The sequence below is a fragment of the Haliotis cracherodii genome, unplaced genomic scaffold (genome assembly GCF_022045235.1).
Source record: "Haliotis cracherodii isolate W230 unplaced genomic scaffold, xgHalCrac1.p SCAF_5, whole genome shotgun sequence".
Taxonomy (NCBI): Eukaryota; Metazoa; Mollusca; class Gastropoda; order Lepetellida; family Haliotidae; genus Haliotis; species Haliotis cracherodii.
In genome coordinates this window covers 40,087,827-40,106,260 of record NW_027266308.1, presented here as the reverse complement: position 1 = coordinate 40,106,260, position 18,434 = coordinate 40,087,827, and the positions used below count along the sequence as shown (strand labels likewise).

At 41.1% G+C, this 18,434-nt stretch overlaps 1 protein-coding gene across 1 annotated transcript in view; it reads right to left on the bottom strand.

Annotated features, from left to right (window-relative positions):
• Positions 1-18,434, bottom strand: part of LOC139442975 (fibropellin-1-like) — a 44,277-nt gene continuing 25,843 nt past the window's right edge. The window contains exons 5-19 of the mRNA XM_071223900.1: positions 17,904-18,042; positions 17,307-17,426; positions 16,754-16,870; positions 16,166-16,276; positions 15,408-15,626; positions 13,531-14,401; positions 12,198-12,634; positions 11,552-11,668; positions 10,697-10,813; positions 10,036-10,079; positions 8,566-8,734; positions 6,673-6,807; positions 5,206-5,316; positions 3,260-3,394; positions 1-2,519 (exon numbers count right to left, since the gene is read on the bottom strand). Of these exons, the coding sequence (XP_071080001.1) occupies positions 2,260-2,519; positions 3,260-3,394; positions 5,206-5,316; positions 6,673-6,807; positions 8,566-8,734; positions 10,036-10,079; positions 10,697-10,813; positions 11,552-11,668; positions 12,198-12,634; positions 13,531-14,401; positions 15,408-15,626; positions 16,166-16,276; positions 16,754-16,870; positions 17,307-17,426; positions 17,904-18,042 (3,102 nt within the window). The 3' untranslated portion in view covers positions 1-2,259. The remainder of the gene's footprint in view (positions 2,520-3,259; positions 3,395-5,205; positions 5,317-6,672; positions 6,808-8,565; positions 8,735-10,035; positions 10,080-10,696; positions 10,814-11,551; positions 11,669-12,197; positions 12,635-13,530; positions 14,402-15,407; positions 15,627-16,165; positions 16,277-16,753; positions 16,871-17,306; positions 17,427-17,903; positions 18,043-18,434) is intronic.

Here is an 18,434-nt window from a genome sequence, read left to right as displayed (position 1 = left end):
TTAGTGAGTTGTCATTGGTTGTTAAAGGACAAGGGTATAGCTGAAGACCTGCACATCTGCACTATATTACTACCCAAAGCATGGCCTATTGGACGTAGTTTAAGATACACCAAGCAGAGTTCACGGAGCCTGCAGAATTGAATAATACACCCATTATACAGTATGTCCTGCACTTCCAGTGCCAACATAATATATGGTTCTTCATGTCAAATTGTTTAATGGGTGCATATTACGTTGTCAGAATAAATCCAAAGGGTGAGTCTGGATTAAGCCCACTTTTAACAGTATTCTAGTTATATCACGGCGTGTCAGCTTCATGTGGGAAGTAATGCAGGTCTTGACGTTTACCACTTTGGTTAAACCGACGAGAACTGTTATGGTGCTGACAAACATAGAAACAGTTCGGGCGATCTCGGAATCGTACGCACAATCATTGCTGACTGGTCTCTGTTTTATTTTCATCAAATGGACAACCGTCTTGGTTGTGTGACCTTGCAAACACACAAACATCGATGTTGATAGCCTGTTTTTGTCGCACGAAAACCATGATTTCTGCGTTCAACCTGTACAACACTATTTACACTGAATGGACTGTACAAGCAGAAAGTAAAATTGAAAGCAAGTGTATAAACCAGTACAAAATGATAAAATGCATTATGCTTAAAGTATTTCCAACACATTGTCATTAAATCGATTAACTCTTTGATACAAACTTCTACATAGTATATCTTAAAATGTATCATTCAATATCCAAGAATAAAATTAAAATATACCACTGAGCATTGTGGGATCATTTGTTTACCACAATATTTAAACTGAATCTGAACAATTTAGAAAGGAAGAATTATTTTTTATTATCCCTTCATCATGGAAAGTATTTTATAGTGGAAATTTAGAGTTTTACAAATCTGAACTCTATTTGCCTAGATGCATGTATTATATTACATTATTAATTACTAAAGCCAATATAATACATATATATAGAATGGTAATATTTGGATTAATCCATAGATGTGAATAAACTATTAAACGTTCTAAGACACTGCATACATCAAATGAAAACAAGATTAATAGATATGGCAATAACCTGTTGAAAAGGACATGAATCTCTTAATGAAAATGATTGAGACAATGTGTTGAAATATGACTCATAGTAAGACTGCATTTAAGCTATCTTCTTGATAAATATGGAAACGATATGTACATGTTGATATATTTACATAGAAGAGTTGTTAAATGTTTATATGACATCGACCCAGTCATTGGCAATATTTAAAAAAATAAATATACATTTGATATATACAATATATGCAGTATGTACATCATTTCATGTAAGTGTATTGAGAAGCTTAGGCATAAACGACAGAGGGATATTGTAATTGCACTTTGCAAAGTTCATTTTCTTTAAAATAAATGCGGCTAAAATGCAGGGAATTAGTGATCTATATTGAAGTTCTTGGTGTAAACTCTGATAGAAGCCCTGTTATATTAAAATCAGATCATTCACTCTGATTCGTTTCCGTATCAGTCAATCCCTGACAAACCTACCGGAGGTGTCGTCATTTGAGTCTTCCTCTGAGCCAGTCAGCGTGGAGGCTTTTCAAATATCGGTACGAGCGAGTGGCACTCGGGGCATCATGTCTGATTTCCAAATTGTCTTTTTTTATTTGTTAAGGTAAAGTGATGAACTCAATCGTTTTAGAGCTGAAACCTGACTTGCCCAAGAGCCCACGTTTCCTTCATTTTGCTCATGGTGTCTTGATCTCCTATTGATCTTTACGGAGAGAGGAATCGAATCGGAGTAAAATATCTCATTCTGATTAAAAGGAACGTGACCAAGAAGATATACCAGTTGACTACAATGGTATACAGTTCTTGTGCAATACCATTCAGATAACGAACAAGGAATGTAGAAAAATGGAACAATGGATTCATTGAAGAAGGTTCCCAACACAGAAGCCGAAATACATTACTCCTTTGAAAGATCACTATAAGAATTCACAAGAACACTAGGAGTGTGTTTTGTCCAGGGTTGGTTGATATTTCAAACACATTTTCCTTACCACTTTTAATCTCTGGATATTATGTTTCCTCTGAAGAATGATATTTTCATTTACAACAATAATGAAATTCGCATTGAAGAGATTGTGCAAATGCACCTGTCATTAAGCAGAGTACTGGTTCAGGAACCCTTTACTAGACACGTGCTGCTATCAGAACCATCGGACCAACCCAGCTGTGACAATGATGCATCCGTGATTAATATCTCTCTGAGCTGAAGGTGCTCTCGTGCCAATTGTCAAACAGCTGCCTATACATGGACGAAGGCAAGGCGAAACAGAAGTCTCTGGGGCCTTTCCTTTGACTCACACAGAGCCAGATGAGGCCGATGATGACGACGATGAAGGCGATGAGGAAGATGATACCGAGGAGGATGGCGAGGGTGATAGGGTTGATGCCGTACCGACCTCTTCTGACTCCAATAGGCGTCACTGGCTCCACGTATGTCGTGATGTTATCTGTGAAGGAGGGAGGTTGTTTCAAGTGAACAGTAGATAGGAGACATGTATATTTATGAGAACTGTCTGTCTTTGTTTACGGTTCTACCATGTTCATGTCGGTTGCTTGTAGACACTATATAACGACAAGGCTGAGGTGAGTGAGTGAATGTTGTTTTACACCACTGTCAGCAATATTTCTGCTATATCACGATGGCATGTAAATAATCGAATTTGAGATAGTCAAACCTATTGCTGATAGCACTAATAAAACACACAATCCCAACAAGTTGATTAACGAGGGACCAATAGCAACAAAGCTAGACAAAAAACTAGATACGGTCGGTTGCTAGATGTAAACTGAGGTGAAATAGGGTTTAACGTCGCGTCCAAGATTATTGCACTTATATAGCGACGTGCATGCACGTGTATGTGTGTGTGTGTGTGTGTGTGTGGCTGCTTGTACTTGTCCGGACTGATGCCGAGTTATAGTGCTAGCCCACTGAGGTACCATGCCGCAGTTTAACATGAATACCCCACTCAGACACAGTTTACTGACTCCGAGTCAACCAGTCCTTGTTTTAGTCCCTTAATGCCGAGCGCCAGACAGGTTTACAACAAGTACCATCTTTTAACGTCTTTTGGTATGACGCGGTCGGGGGTCGAACCCCGGACCTTCCGCTCTCCGGGCGGACGCTTTACCACTAGACCACGGAGGCGGTCTCGGTTGCTAGAAGAATGTGAGCTAGTAAACCACCTACCGCACACTTTCCCGTATGTCCAGGCAGGGCAATGACAGTAGAAGTCATCAATCCAGTCGATGCACTGGGCTCCAGACAGGCATGGAGAGGGGATGCAGTTCTCCAGGTTGGTTTCACATTTCGTACCTGTGAAACCTGCATCGGAAGACAACGACAGGGGTGAGCAGGTGGAGCTATATGGACTCACATAGACCTTCTTAGAGAGAATTATTATTCAACGTTGTGTAGTGACCTTGGGCATCCAAGGTCAAGCTTTGCCACAACCACCATCAGGTGGTTGAGTTAGTTAATATACAACGTTTATAGAGATCTTGTTGGACATCCAAGGTCAAGCTTTGCCACAACCACCATCAGTTGGTTGAGTTAGTTAATATACAACGTTTATAGAGATCTTATTGGACACCCAAGGACAAGCTTTGCCACAACCACCATCAGTTGGTTGAGTTAGTTAATATACAACGTTTATAGAGATCTTATTGGACACCCAAGGTCAAGCTTTGCCACAACCACCATCAGGTGGTTGAGTTAGTTAATATACAACGTTTATAGAGATCTTATTGGACATCCAAGGTCAAGCTTTGCCACAACCACCATCAGTTGGTTGAGTTAGTTAATATACAACGTTTATAGAGATCTTACTGGACATCCAAGGTCAAGCTTTGCCACAACCACCATCAGTTGGTTGAGTTAGTTAATATACAACGTTTATAGAGATCTTATTGGACATCCATGGTCAAGCTTTGCCACAACCACCACCATCAGTTGGTTGAGTTAGTTAATATACAACGTTTATAGAGATCTTATTGGAATCCAAGGTCAAGCTTTGCCATAACCACCATCAGTTGGTTGAGTTAGTTAATATACAACGTTTATAGAGATCTTATTGGACACCCAAGGACAAGCTTTGCCACAACCACCATCAGTTGGTTGAGTTAGTTAATATACAACGTTTATAGAGATCTTATTGGACACCCAAGGTCAAGCTTTGCCACAACCACCATCAGGTGGTTGAGTTAGTTAATATACAACGTTTATAGAGATCTTATTGGACATCCAAGGTCAAGCTTTGCCACAACCACCATCAGTTGGTTGAGTTAGTTAATATACAACGTTTATAGAGATCTTACTGGACATCCAAGGTCAAGCTTTGCCACAACCACCATCAGTTGGTTGGGTTAGTTAATATACAACGTTTATTTAAATGTAACACACTTAATTCTGTGTTAATATTACAGGCACCAATTTGACTATCTTGTTTAATTTACAGTATATCAAAGATGTCATATTCCCGAGGAAAGGGTGTTAGCTGACAATAAAAGACCAGTTTTCACCCTTGCCGAACTAGGCTGGAATCTCCAGGCTCGATCGTAGCACCAACCGTTGCTATTGTGAGTTATGTTCCTTCCATGTCCCTCCTATTGACCAATCATATTTAATCTCTCACATCACACATTTGCTTCAAACAAAATGGCGACGCCCAGTCAAGACGATCTGATCTATATTTCCAATCTATGTTGTAATAAAACGTGTCTTACCACACGAATAGCATCAGATCACTTGAGCACCTTGAACAGATTTGCAAAATATCTGTCGACGCCCAGCTGACAGTACACATGCTTTGCAAATCCTGTAGTTGACCGAAATCTGCTCAATGTTGTTTTCGAACCGGATGTTTGGTTCGTTACGCGTTACTGTCCTGCCAAGATGTTACTCCGGAATTCCAGCCTAGTTCGGCAAGAGTTGAAACTGGACTTTTATAGTCGGTTAACGCCCTTGCCTCGGGAAGATGACTATTGTATGCGTTCTGAGGTTAACAAAGTTTCATAATCACTTAGATGTTTACTGGGAGATGATTCAATGGTGGCATGAGACCATGATGGTTGGTCTGCTATTCAACATTTTCTAGTCTAGTGAGTGTTGCTATAATGGAGCATGAGAAATCTTACCTTTTGGACATTCACATCTGAAAGTATTGTCGGCGTTCAGCCAACAGACACCCTCATTCAGACACTGATTTTTCTCGCATGGTCGGTAAACCCTGCCAGGCGAGGACTCATCTGAAATACCACGATATATATGTGTACTCCGATTATAGTGTTTTGACTGGGTAAAAATGTGTGAAAGCCAAGTTTCATATAAGTGTTGGAACGGTTCGCATAAACTCTTCCACATATATAGGTAAGACTTAGATCTAAATAAAACTCAAATGCATGGCCTAGAGCCTAAAATAAAAAGCAGGATTCTGTCATACTCGATTCTGATTGGTCAAGCAGAGGTTCTAAACCACAATAACCACCTCTGATTCAAACAGCTGATTTAGAGGCCTCATTACCACGGGAGGTAATATTCACAGAACAGTTCTTCTATCACAACCATTGTCAACACAAACAAGGTTACAAAATGCAGATTGCGCTCTGTGCAGTATTCATATCATGTTGAAAACACGAAAGAAAACCCAGTATGTTCATCTCCTAAATTACATCATTTATATGTATTAGAACGTCATACTACAACATGAGTGTATATATCTGCCACGAATTAGACACAATGTCTCTCATAAGAGACACGCCATATATCTGGGTCTTTCTTATAAACCTCCAGTGACGTCATCCTATTGTTCTCCAGTAGGGTTAAATCTCAAAAATAGGGACGTTATACTAACCCCGGTATTTTACATAATATCCCAGTGATATTTGCTATATTATGTTATAATATCGCCGGGATTTTTAATAATAACCCAGGGATTTTATTAATACAACTTCCGTTAAGATTGTAACATAAGAATGTCCGCTAGAAATTTATGTCGTATTTTAACACAATGTAATGAAATTTAAAATCAAATGACTAATGTTTCTTTATATTCCCGAGGATCCAACAAGCCACCTTCGTATCTGTAGCCCAGTAAGTGTACCACAAGGCTACAGAGGCACTGATAAATCATGTTTTTAGGATGTCCTTTTCAAGTACGCCAGCAACAGATATTTTACGCCCGTTTCTTAAGGTTCATGGAACGTACGTTTGAAACATAAAAATGTTGATAATTGTTGTTTTAAGTTTTCTTTTGTCGGTTTATAAGTTAGATTAAACACTTCCCCTCGGGTTTTTATGATATTTAAACCCCATTTTGGATAAAATCTCAGGGCTGTCGGCCCTCGGGTTTTAAATATCACACAAACCCTCTGACGTGCGTTATCCTTCGCACATTCAGTAAACTACGGTTATAACGAACTCAAAGGGGCCACTAATTTTAGTTCGTTATAACCGAAGTTCGTTTTAAGCATAAATACAGCATACATACAGTACATTTCCCCGACAAAAAATAGATTCGTCATATCCGTTAGTTCGTTATAGGCATGTTCGTTATAAACGTAATTTACTGTATGCTCAGTAATGATAACGTAGGCGTGACGTACTGCATATTTTGCCGGCGATACCATCAGGGCACATGCAGTAGTAGTCATCTATCCAGTCCACACACGCTGCACCACGGAGACAGGGGCTGGGCTCACAGTCGTTGATGTCCACCTCGCACAAGGCTCCAGTCGTGCCTGTAAGAGAGTCTCAATGACATCACATTCAATCATCTCCTAAACAAAATATTTGTTTGCTCTTTATCCGATATATACTTTGATACGGTTGTTGGTATTTTCTATTTCCTTTGTATCCCTCTGGGATAAACAAAGGGTAGTCCGGTCTTGGACATAATAAAACGGCAAATGAGAATCATCTCGAATATAAATTCCCGATAATGTCACCTTACCTTCTTCCATACCTTCACACTAGTCCTGGTTGATAGTGAGTGTTACCTTACTCTATGCATTATCAGCGGTACTGGTTGACAGTTTCACCTTGTCTTCCATACATTCACAGCGGTACTGGTTGACAGTTTCACCTTACCTTTGATACATTCACAGCGGTACTGGTTGACAGTTTCACCTCACCTTTCATACATTCACAGCGGTACTGATTAACAGTTTCACCTTACCTTTCACACATTAACAGCGGTACTGGTTGACAACTTTCGCCTTATCTTCCATACATTCACAGCGGTAGTGGTTGAAAGTTTCACCTTACCTTTCATACATTCACGGCGGTATTGGTTGACAGTTTCACCTTACCTTTCACACATTAACAGCGGTACTGGTTGACAGTTTCGCCTTATCTTCCATACATTCACAGCGGTAGTGGTTGAAAGTTTCACCTTACCTTTCATACATTCACGGCGGTATTGGTTGACAGTTTCACCTTACCTTTCACACATTAACAGCGGTACTGGTTGACAGTTTCGCCTTACTTATCATGCATTCAAAGCGGTACTGGTTGATAGTTTCACCTTATCTTCCATACATTCACAGCGTTACTGTTTGACAGTTTCACCTTATTTATCATACATTCACAGCGGTACCGGTTGACAGTTTCACCTTACCTTTCATACATTCACAGCGGTACTGGTTGACAGTTTCACCTTACTTTTCATACATTCACAGCGGTACTGGTTGACAGTTTCACCTTACCTTTCATATATTCACAGTGGTACTGGTTGACAGTTTCACCTTACCTTTCATACATTCACAGCGGTACTGGTTGACAGTTTCACCTTACCTTTCATACATTCACAGCGGTACCGGTTGACAGTTTCACCTTACCTTTCATACATTCACAGCGGTACTGGTTGACAGTTTCACCTTACTTTTCATACATTCACAGCGGTACTGGTTGACAGTTTCACCTTACCTTTCATACATTCACAGTGGTACTGGTTGACAGTTTCACCTTACCTTTCATACATTAACAGCGGTACTGGTTGACAGTTTCGCCTTACTTATCATGCATTCACAGCGGTACTGGTTGATAGTTTCACCTTATCTTCCATACATTCACAGCGTTACTGTTTAACAGTTTCGCCTTATTTATCATACATTCACAGTGGTACTGGTTGACAGTTTCACCCTACCTTTCATACATTCACAGCGGTACTGGTTGACAGTTCCACCCTACCTTTCATACATTCACAGCGGTATTGGTTGACAGTTTCACCTTACCTTTCATACATTCACAGCGGTACTGGTTGACAGTTTCACCTTACCTTTCATACATTAACAGCGGTATTGGTTGATAGTTTCACCTTACCTTTCATACATTCACAGCGGTACTGGTTGACAGTTTCACCTTACCTTTCATACATTCACAGCGGTACTGGTTGACAGTTTCACCTTACCTTTCATACATTCACATCGGTACTGGTTGACAGTTTCACCTTACCTTTCATACATTCACAGCGGTACTGGTTGACAGTTTCACCTTACCTTTCATACATTCACAGCGGTACTGGTTGACCATGTCCACACACACACCCATCTGCCTGCACGGGTTACTGTTGCACTCGTCGATGTTGATCTCACACATGCGGCCCGCGAAGCCTGTCACGCACTCACACACATAGTCGTTTGCAATGGCGGTGCCGTTGAACAGTTCCTGCAACAATATACATGGTGTGAAAGCCTATTCACATACTTTACACCACATTAAAGCTGCTTTGTGAGATTCATATATTGCACAATGTTGTAATTAACACGTTTATTGTAAATTATATAAATTATAATTGAAACAAATGTAATTGTAAAAAAATATACATGCACAATGAGTGAGTATTGTTTTACGCTATATTGAGCACTTTTCCAGCTATATCACATGTATAGATCTGAAATTGCGCAGGATTTATTTGTTTGTTTGTTTGTTTGTTTGTTTAACGCCGCACTCAGCAATATTCCAACCATATGACACGGTTTTAAATAATCGAGTCTGGACTAGACAATCCAGTGATTGACATCATAAGCATCGATCGACGCAAATGGGATACAATAACATGCAACCAAGACAGCAAGCCTGACCACCCGATCCCGTTAGTTAGCATAGTCGCCTGTTTTGGCAAACATGGGTTGATATTTGAATATCCGTCATGAAGTTTCGATAAAGAGAGCGAATGAGCACTACAACACAACTGTACCGACGCAAATTAGTTAACATCTAACTTCGACCGAATAAAATTCTGATTCAAAGATAAGTTTAAAATTGACAGCCCATTTTCGGACTATTGGATAACGACCAATTCCAATCTTCCTCATATGCAAATTTTAGACGCTGAGTAAATTCAGAGAGAAACAAATCAATGTTAACTTTTTAACAATGTTTCTTTCCCAAATCCAAAACCACACAACAGCAGTTTTATTTCAGGAGTCAAGTTGATTCCATAAGTTCTTTGATAGGCATTTAGAAGTTGGAGTACTTGGTAAGGATATGAATTTATGAATGAACAACTTTTCGGTGTAGGTTCGTTGTTTATATTACTGGCTTCATCCTTTATTTATGTCACTGACTTCACCCATGATTGTCATCACTACCCTTGTGTATACATAACAGGCTTCTCTACTCCAGTATAACAATATCTACTCTACTGTATAAACATTGCCTCCTACTTGTATATATACTTGTCAACCACACTCTGGATATCACTTACGTGTTAGAACCTACACCGAAACGTCGCTCCTAATTGTAATAAAGAAGTTGTACATCCATAAATTCTTATCCTTACTCAGTTGATACCGGACGTAACATCATATTGTAACTGTTCTTCTGAAATCTAATTTAGGCATAGAAATACGTTTACACCAACACTGTACACCTAACTGATCTTATGACAACCATGAGGCACTGCGGACCTTAGACAGCTATCCTGTAATGGTCGTTAATGAATGCCTCAAAGTAAAAATACTTACTTGACAAGTGCCGCCGTTTTGACACCTGTTGTGACATATCTCCTCTGAAAACAAAACCAAATGTTGCCTCATCATCCGTAATTAGTGCCATACACATTTACAAATGCGAATCTCCAATGTACGTTCACTTGGTAAACATGTATACTCTATTATTTCAGTGTACAGGTATACTGTAAGGACGAGAATTTATGGACGTCAACTTCTTAATGAGGAACACAACGTTTCGGGGTATATACTTTCTCCATCATCAGGTGAATCAGTCACCTTATGAAGTAGTAGGGGGCACGGGTGGCCCAGTCGTCTAAAGCGCCGCTCTTGCAGAGTTGCGTCCCTTGGGCACGCCAGCAACCCATGATTGTAGGTTCGAATCCCGATTATGTTTCTAGATTTGTCAGCGTGCTCGTGGGTTTCACCGAAGTGGTAAAAGCCTGAGACCTGCATCACTTCGGGCTTTCCTCCCACATTAAGCTGACACGCCATGATATAACTGGAATACTGCTAAAAGCGGCGTTAAACCCAACTCACTCACTCACTCACTATGAAGTAGTAAGTACATACTCCGAAACGTTGTGTTCCTCATAATAAAGAAGTTGACATCCACAGATTCTCTTCCTTATGTGTATCACTTCTAAGTGCCTTTCAAAGACTAGGTATACTATACCTTGTTCACAGCGCAGACCAAAGTATCCCGTTGCGCATGTGCAGTTGTATGTTCCTGGTGGTCCCTGTACGCAGGTTGCGCCATTCTGACAGTCATCTGTCAGACACTCGTTCACATCTACAACATTCCACTGATTTAGCATTCGGAGACCAGACTCACACATGTTAGTCTGTTCGTTCAGGGGTTCTGGACCCCCCTCCCTCTTTTGAAAACCAAATGTAGTATTTTGTAGGGAGTACAATTGACTGAGAGAGGATTTTGATATTTTGAACTCTTTGATATTTTGGACTCCTCCATTTTAAAAATGCTGAATCCGAACTTGGTTGATGTGACTTGTGACTGTGTCCTCAACACCAATAAGGGTAAAATATATTCTGTAAAATCCTGTTATCTCAAAGTATTGAAATCTGCCAATTGAAAATCACTGTCTTCCGTAGTTTGATAATGCTATGACACAAACGTGTCCGTTCTTGCAGTGACCATGAACTCACATCGTGGTATATGATATATCGAGTTATAGGTGTTCGACTATAGGTTTTACAGAACATTCAGTGCTCAACTGATTTACATACTAGTCTTGTCACAAGAACTGATACAATATTACGCAAAGAGTCTTAACCATTTCACGGCGACATGGCGGCCCAGGTGTCTGAATCGCTGCAATTCAGCAGAGTGGCGTCCTTAGGGGGTCCAGAAACCTATGATAATAGGCTCGAAAACCAATAACCGTGTTCACGGTGAAGGTCTGAGACAGGCATCACTTCAGGTTTCCCTCTAACATAAAGCTGGCCCGCCCTGATATAACTGAAATACTGTTAAAGCGGCTTGAAATGAAAAACACTCAACCCTTCCTACCTTCAGTACAGTTGACTCCAGTGTACCCTACTTCACATGCGCAGTCGTAGGTTCCTGGGTCGCCTTGGGTACAAGTACCATTGTTCTGACAGGGGTTAATCTCACACTCGTCGATATCTGCAGCCAGAAGGACATGTCGTTGATTACATTACACTCTAACGACAGAACTGTATACACACCGTACACAACGTCAAATAATATTTCTATTTGGCAATTATATTTATAAATGTATGCTTGACATGACAAATGTAAGTATTAAAGCGTATTGGTTGGGTATATTTTGAAACCTCTGTTTAAAGTACATCTATATATTTAAGCTGAGTCTGCATCAAATATGTGATGGTGATGAAAACATGATTTTATACGATGATATGGTAAAGAGTGAGAAAGAAAGCAGTGGGACTGACAGGGGAACTGGAAAGAAACAATTAAAGAGCAACATAAGTACACGGTGAAACAAAAAACTAAAAATAGGCACACGGTGAACGAATAAAACATGATGGCTATACAGAAAACATATGTGAATCGGCGAGTCAGTTCATGGAAGATATGGAACATATATAATAAAACGTATACATGTAAGAGTTTTGGTTTCAAACATATAAACCCTAGTTGGCCATTTTGAAATCGCAAAAAAATACTTTACCAATTTCACAACGATCTCCCATATATCCGCTTGTACACGCGCACTGAAAACTGCCAATGATTGGCTGGGAACAGGTACCACCATTTGTACAAGGGGAACTATCGCACTCGTTCAAATCCTCTTCACAGTTGAGACCGGAAGTTCCCGCAGGGCAGGAGCAGCTGTAACTTCCTCTCCCAAGAGAGTTGCAGGTGCCCGTATTACGACAAGGGTTGGAGTCACAAGGGTCGACCTCGATGTCACAGCGCAGACCTCGGAAGCCGGGGGAACATTGGCAGGAGTACGATCCAATGTTTGGTTGTACACATGTGCCCGAGTTTAAGCATGGGTTGGAGCTGCACTCGTCAATGTCGCGCTCACATGTGGAACCAGTCCAGCCCGGTCGGCATCGACATTCATATGTCCCGGGGGACCCTTGGAAACATAGTCCACCATTTCTGAAAGGAATACATTTGTTTGGTTTTGATGGTAATTCTGAATATATAAAAAGAAACAAAGAAATATTCTGGAAGACACGTGATCATATACTCTGAGTGTGTGTTTGCGTATTTGCTCAATGGGGGTATGGGTCACAGGAACTCGTTATTGGCTATTAAATAAATTCTCTACTTACATATATGCGGTATATATTTTATGCCCGACCAATAACGAGTTCCTGTGGCATGGGTAGGCCTGTCGTCTTAGGCGCCGCAATTTGCTGTGCAGAGTTGCGTCCCTTGTGCACGCCATTTTTGATGATCGTTAAATGGAATTCCTGTTCGTTCTTAGATTTGTCAGCCCCATACCCGTTCTCATGGGTTTCACCAAAGTGGTAAACGTCTGAGGCCTGCATCACTTTGAGATTTCCTCCCACATCGATCTGACACACCGTGATATAACCGAATTACTGTTAACAGCGGCGTTAAAGACAACACACAGCATGCTAAGGGAAGAAACAATACTTACACGAGGCTGTGGTTGAATGCAAGACATGGTTAGTGCGACGTTATATATATATTTTTAGAGCACACTTTATCATCACCTTAATTTGGATCAATGCAATGTGGAGATACCTCTGTTATCATTTCTTAAAAAAATATATGCTTCCCGACTTATATTTGCCAACTCGTTTGCAACATCGTTATTCTCTGTTCCAGACACTTGTGATCACGGGTTCAAATCCAAGATTCGCCCTTTTTATGTTTCTAGGTTTGTCAGCACCATACCTTAGGCAACACTTCTGACACGATGTGATACAACTGAAATGCCTTTAAATGGCGTTAAACCAAACTCCTTCACCTACCCCTGACTTAGTTCCACCAATCCCTATCAACTTTACGGCAACATATCATACCTGCATGGCTGACTGCGACACTCGTCAGTATCAATCTGACAGACATTTCCCTCAAATCCCGTTCGACAGACACACAGGAACATTCCGAAGTCAGGCTCGCTGCAAGTTCCACCATTCTGACAGGGCCTAGACGCACATTCCTGAATGTCATCCTCGCAGTCCCGACCTCGGAATCCACGGGGACAGGTACAGAAATACTGACCCAACCCCTGGCGGCACTCTCCCCTGTTCTGACACGGCCTCTGGGCACAGTAATCAATTTGACCCTCACAGGTTGATCCGTTGAAGTTAGTTGGGCAGGCACACACCCACGTCCCAGGAACACGTCCTTCAGTGCATGTGCCTCCGTTTTTGCAGGGTCGGGCGTCGCATTCATTAATGTCCGTCTCACAGTTGGTACCCGTGAAACCCAAAGGACATGTACACGTATACTCTCCGGCGGCTCCTTCAGCGCATGTCCCACCATTGCGACAAGGTCCGGAGTCACATTCGTTAATATTCGTCTGGCATCGATTCCCCTCATACCCACGAGCGCATTGACAGATGAACTCTCCTGGTTCGCCTTCTCTACAGTCGCCATTGTTGAGACAAGGGCTTGAGGCACACTGGTTGATCCTCTCCTCACACCTCTGCCCCTCCCAACCTCTTGGGCACTGACACAGCCACTGGCCGAATACTGGACTGTTAACACACGTGCCTCTCCTACAGGGGTTGATGAGGCCGCACTCGTCGATGTCATCCTGGCAATTGTCACCAACCAGACCAAGGGGACACTCACAATTGTAGGTTCCAGCTGTGCCTTGTCGACAGGACCCTCCATTCAAGCAAGGACCTGACGCGCACTCGTCGATGTCGTCTTTACAGTCAACACCTTGAGAAAACAATAGCCATATATCAATCCCTACATATGGCTATTTATTTGTGAGCTGTTTAACGCCACACTCAGCGACATTCAAGCCATATGGCGGCAGTCTGTAAATGATCGAGACCAGACAATCCAGTAGCTGACATCGTAAGCATCGATCTACGCAATTGGGATACAATTACATGCATCAACCAAGTCACCGAGTCTGACCACCCGATCCCGTTAGCTTCTTACCTTATGTGGTTGTATGATGCATATTTGTGATCCTGTATGCATATGCTAATTTAGGGATGTACTTCTTTGAACGTTCGTTGCATCTTTGTAATTAAGTATAGTATACCGATTAGAATGAGTTAACGTCCTCATCACGTCTCAAATTATTAAAAACCAATCAATGTGAACAATATCCCTTACAAACAATATAGTACAATATTTGAATAGGACCTTGTGACCCCCAAATCTGCATAATTTATTAAATGAATAAAACTAATTAGGAATTGTTATGGAAGTTATCAGATACACTCTTCAACACTTGCATTCATATGACGTAAAACAGTACTCAGGGAATAGGTAAGGGGTTCGAGGTTTTCGGGGATATTATGTTTATTGGAACGCGATCCAGACTTTGACCAAAACTAATTTTCTTAGAAGTAGATAATGACATTAGAACCATGTGTTACAAATTTTATCTTTGGTCAAGGACTTGTTAATAGTTAGATTCTCCATTGAAGCTGGACAATCCGCCTTTTCATCATTCTTATGTTCTTGAAGATGTCAGAAGTCCAAAGGTTTAAGCGCAATTACGAAAAAAGGCTATTTGTCAGTATTTTTAACATATCTGAGGTAATTCATACATTGGTTACAAAATTGTCGTTTAGTTTAATATTTGACATTTTCAGTGGACCAAACTGGACCTTGTCTTCGTACCTCGTCTTTTCTTTGAACGAGGATGAATAATACATACGTATAACACATTACTAACTCTCTTGTATTTCTGGAGTACGACGCTTACCTGTAAATCCCACGGGGCAGTCGCAGATGTAGGTCCCAGGTGGCCCTTGTCTGCAGGTCCCTTCATTCCAACACGGGCTGAAGACGGCGCACTCATTAATGTCCACCTCACACCGACGTCCGGTGAAACCACTTGGACATATACACTGGTACTTCCCCGGCCTCTCTTGTCTGCAGGTAGCGCCGTTCTGGCAGGGGGACGTGGCACACTCGTCAATGTCTACATGGATGAAAAACAAGGGAAAAGTAATTTGAAAACTATCCTTGTTAGATGTTTGGTTTAACGCCGTTTTGAACAGAATTCCAGTTATACCACGTCGTGTCAGCTTAATGTGGAAGGAAAGCCTGAAGTTATAGCAGGTCTCACAGACGTTTACACTTTGGTGAAACACACGGGCATAGGTATGGTGCTGACAAACCGAGAAACATACATAATTAGATCTTTAATTGACATTTCTGTAATGTCAATCAAGAAAGAACTGATACAGGTTGTACAGATGTCTATGACTTTGGTGAAATCAACAAGTATAGTCATAGGACTGATCCTTGGAACGCAACTCTGCGAAGCCTAACACGGCAAGATAACTCACGCCTCTTCAGTAGGGGGCGGTGGGTAGCTACGTGGCTAAAGCGTTCGCTCGCCATGCCTAATGCCCTGGTTCGATTCACCACACACATGGGGTAAAGGCCAACTCACTCTCTCACACAATATATAAGTTTTGCAATATACAAATGAACACATAGAGCACTTTAAATCACCTTCGTCGCATAACCGTCCTCTGAACCCAGTGTTGCAGGAGCACCTGAAGAAGTTGATCTCGTCGATGCAGAAGCCATTGAGACAAGGATTGCTGGCGCATTCATCAATACCTGAAACATGGAACTTCAGCGATGTAGGCCCCACTCACTGAATGGTGTGCAATCAGCTTAGGTTAATGCATGAAGACATAAACAGCGAAACATATAAAAAAACGGACCCTGGTCCTGAAATTACTGCCTCAATTGAAATCCAAATCATTGCTAAGCTAAAAGTAATTACGTTTCCGGTCTCTCCATATGACCTAAAATAACGCGACGACGTGGATGTAATGGTTCATTGTTTTAGACAAGCCTATTCGCATGACTTTAAGAATCCTTGTATTCTGGAGGTAAAATGTAGTTGTCTCCGGTATTAAAATGTCTCCTGCAACCTCAGGTGCTAGCCCAGGCCCAAGTCAACTAAAATGATTTCGGTTTAATAACGAATGGGAACTTCCCAGCTTATGATGGCAAAATATGATAGCAACTAAACAGTTGGGATATGATACCGCAATACATGATTTGCCAGAATGAGGCTGTGACCCTGACCTCGTTCACACAGAGTGCCCGTATATCCAGGGTTACAGATGCACGTGTAGTTGCCCTGCTCCGCACGAAGCTGCTGACATGTTGCTCCGTTCTTGCACGGCGCCTGTCTACAGGGATCTGTAAGGAGAGTCATTGTTAGCCATTTGCTGAGATGGGATAAAAATTGGATCAAGCTCTATGCTTATAAATAAATAGTTACAGTATTTACACAAGTGTAAATCAAGGAAATTCACTAACTGTCAGAAAGGATAAACATTTGATCAAGTTCTATACTTATACAGTTAACAGTTACAGTATCAACCGAACCTTAAACAAGGTGACTCATCTCACTGAAACCTACGCAATGATATATTACCATTTTCTTTGAGACCATTTGCCATTTTTGTTAGAGACCGTTTACTAAATTTGACTATTTACCATTAATTGGTTCCCGCATCAGGACATAATAATTTTTTCTAAAGAATGAAACCGAACAATATTACCCTTTTCACAACACATTTTTGAACACCAATATTTTGTTTGTCCCTTACAGGCGGACGTTTTTAGTACTCACTTGAATCCACTAGCTGCCGCTTCTGTCTAGAAAGAGTCCCTACGTCGTTGATGATATCGCTGTGGTCTGAGTATAAATATGGCTTCTTCTCGACAGTGTATGTATTGTTCATTGGCGTGGCTGAAAAAATGTGTTTTTACTTTGAACGACCGTTATTAACAAACCTTTGTGTTCTAAAACTATATTAAGAGAAATCGGATGCCCTGGAGTTGGGGTGAATTAATCACCCTCGAAACTGACGACACCGTGTCCTATTTAGTTCTACTAGTAACCTTTCTAACCAATCAATGATCATCTTAGAATAGATCGTGCAACCAATCCGATATCTTGTCCTATAAAGCTGAAAAAAATGTGTGATATTTGTTTCTTCATGTGTTTGTTGTTTAAAGAAGTATTGTTAGCTATATGCCAATCAAGCCTGGACCAGATAATCTAGTGATTGATATTATGAGCAACGCTCCACGTGGGGACACGAGGCTGACCACCCTATCCATTAAGACTACTCTTTTATAAGTTGCTGTAGCTATATTCTAACTTGGAAATACTTCTCAAAGCAGCATTAAATCCAAAGCACTCTCACTACACAGCAATGTGTACCTGTATCACAAAGGATCCCCGTCCATCCAATATCACACTTCCTACTTCCGTCCTCCAGGCAGGTAAAGCGACCTTGACCTGACTCTTCGTCACAGTACACGTCACATCCGGGCCCATGGAAGGTGTCTGCACACTGGATCTGACATCATACATAAAGGTCATTGCATGGCATGTTTCAGATGGTCAATGAGATGATAAATGGACATCATTATACGATGCCTGTTAATGGGGCCAAATATACACATCTTCTTTCTCAGGTGTAGTCTGGGTACAAACTGGTGACTTGAATAGGATGAAGATGGGACTCATCACACAACAGTCACATCAACCTGTTTAATATATTATTAGGGTATATATCTCACCAATCCTGCAATCATTTCTATAAGAAAATACACAGAGCACTCTGAACACAATTCACTCAAAACCCAATGCTTTTAAACATTGGACGAGGCAAATGTTGCTACGTGTTTTATGATAACCACAATTGGCAACCACAACCATCTTTTTGCAAAATGTAAAGAGTGGCAAGTC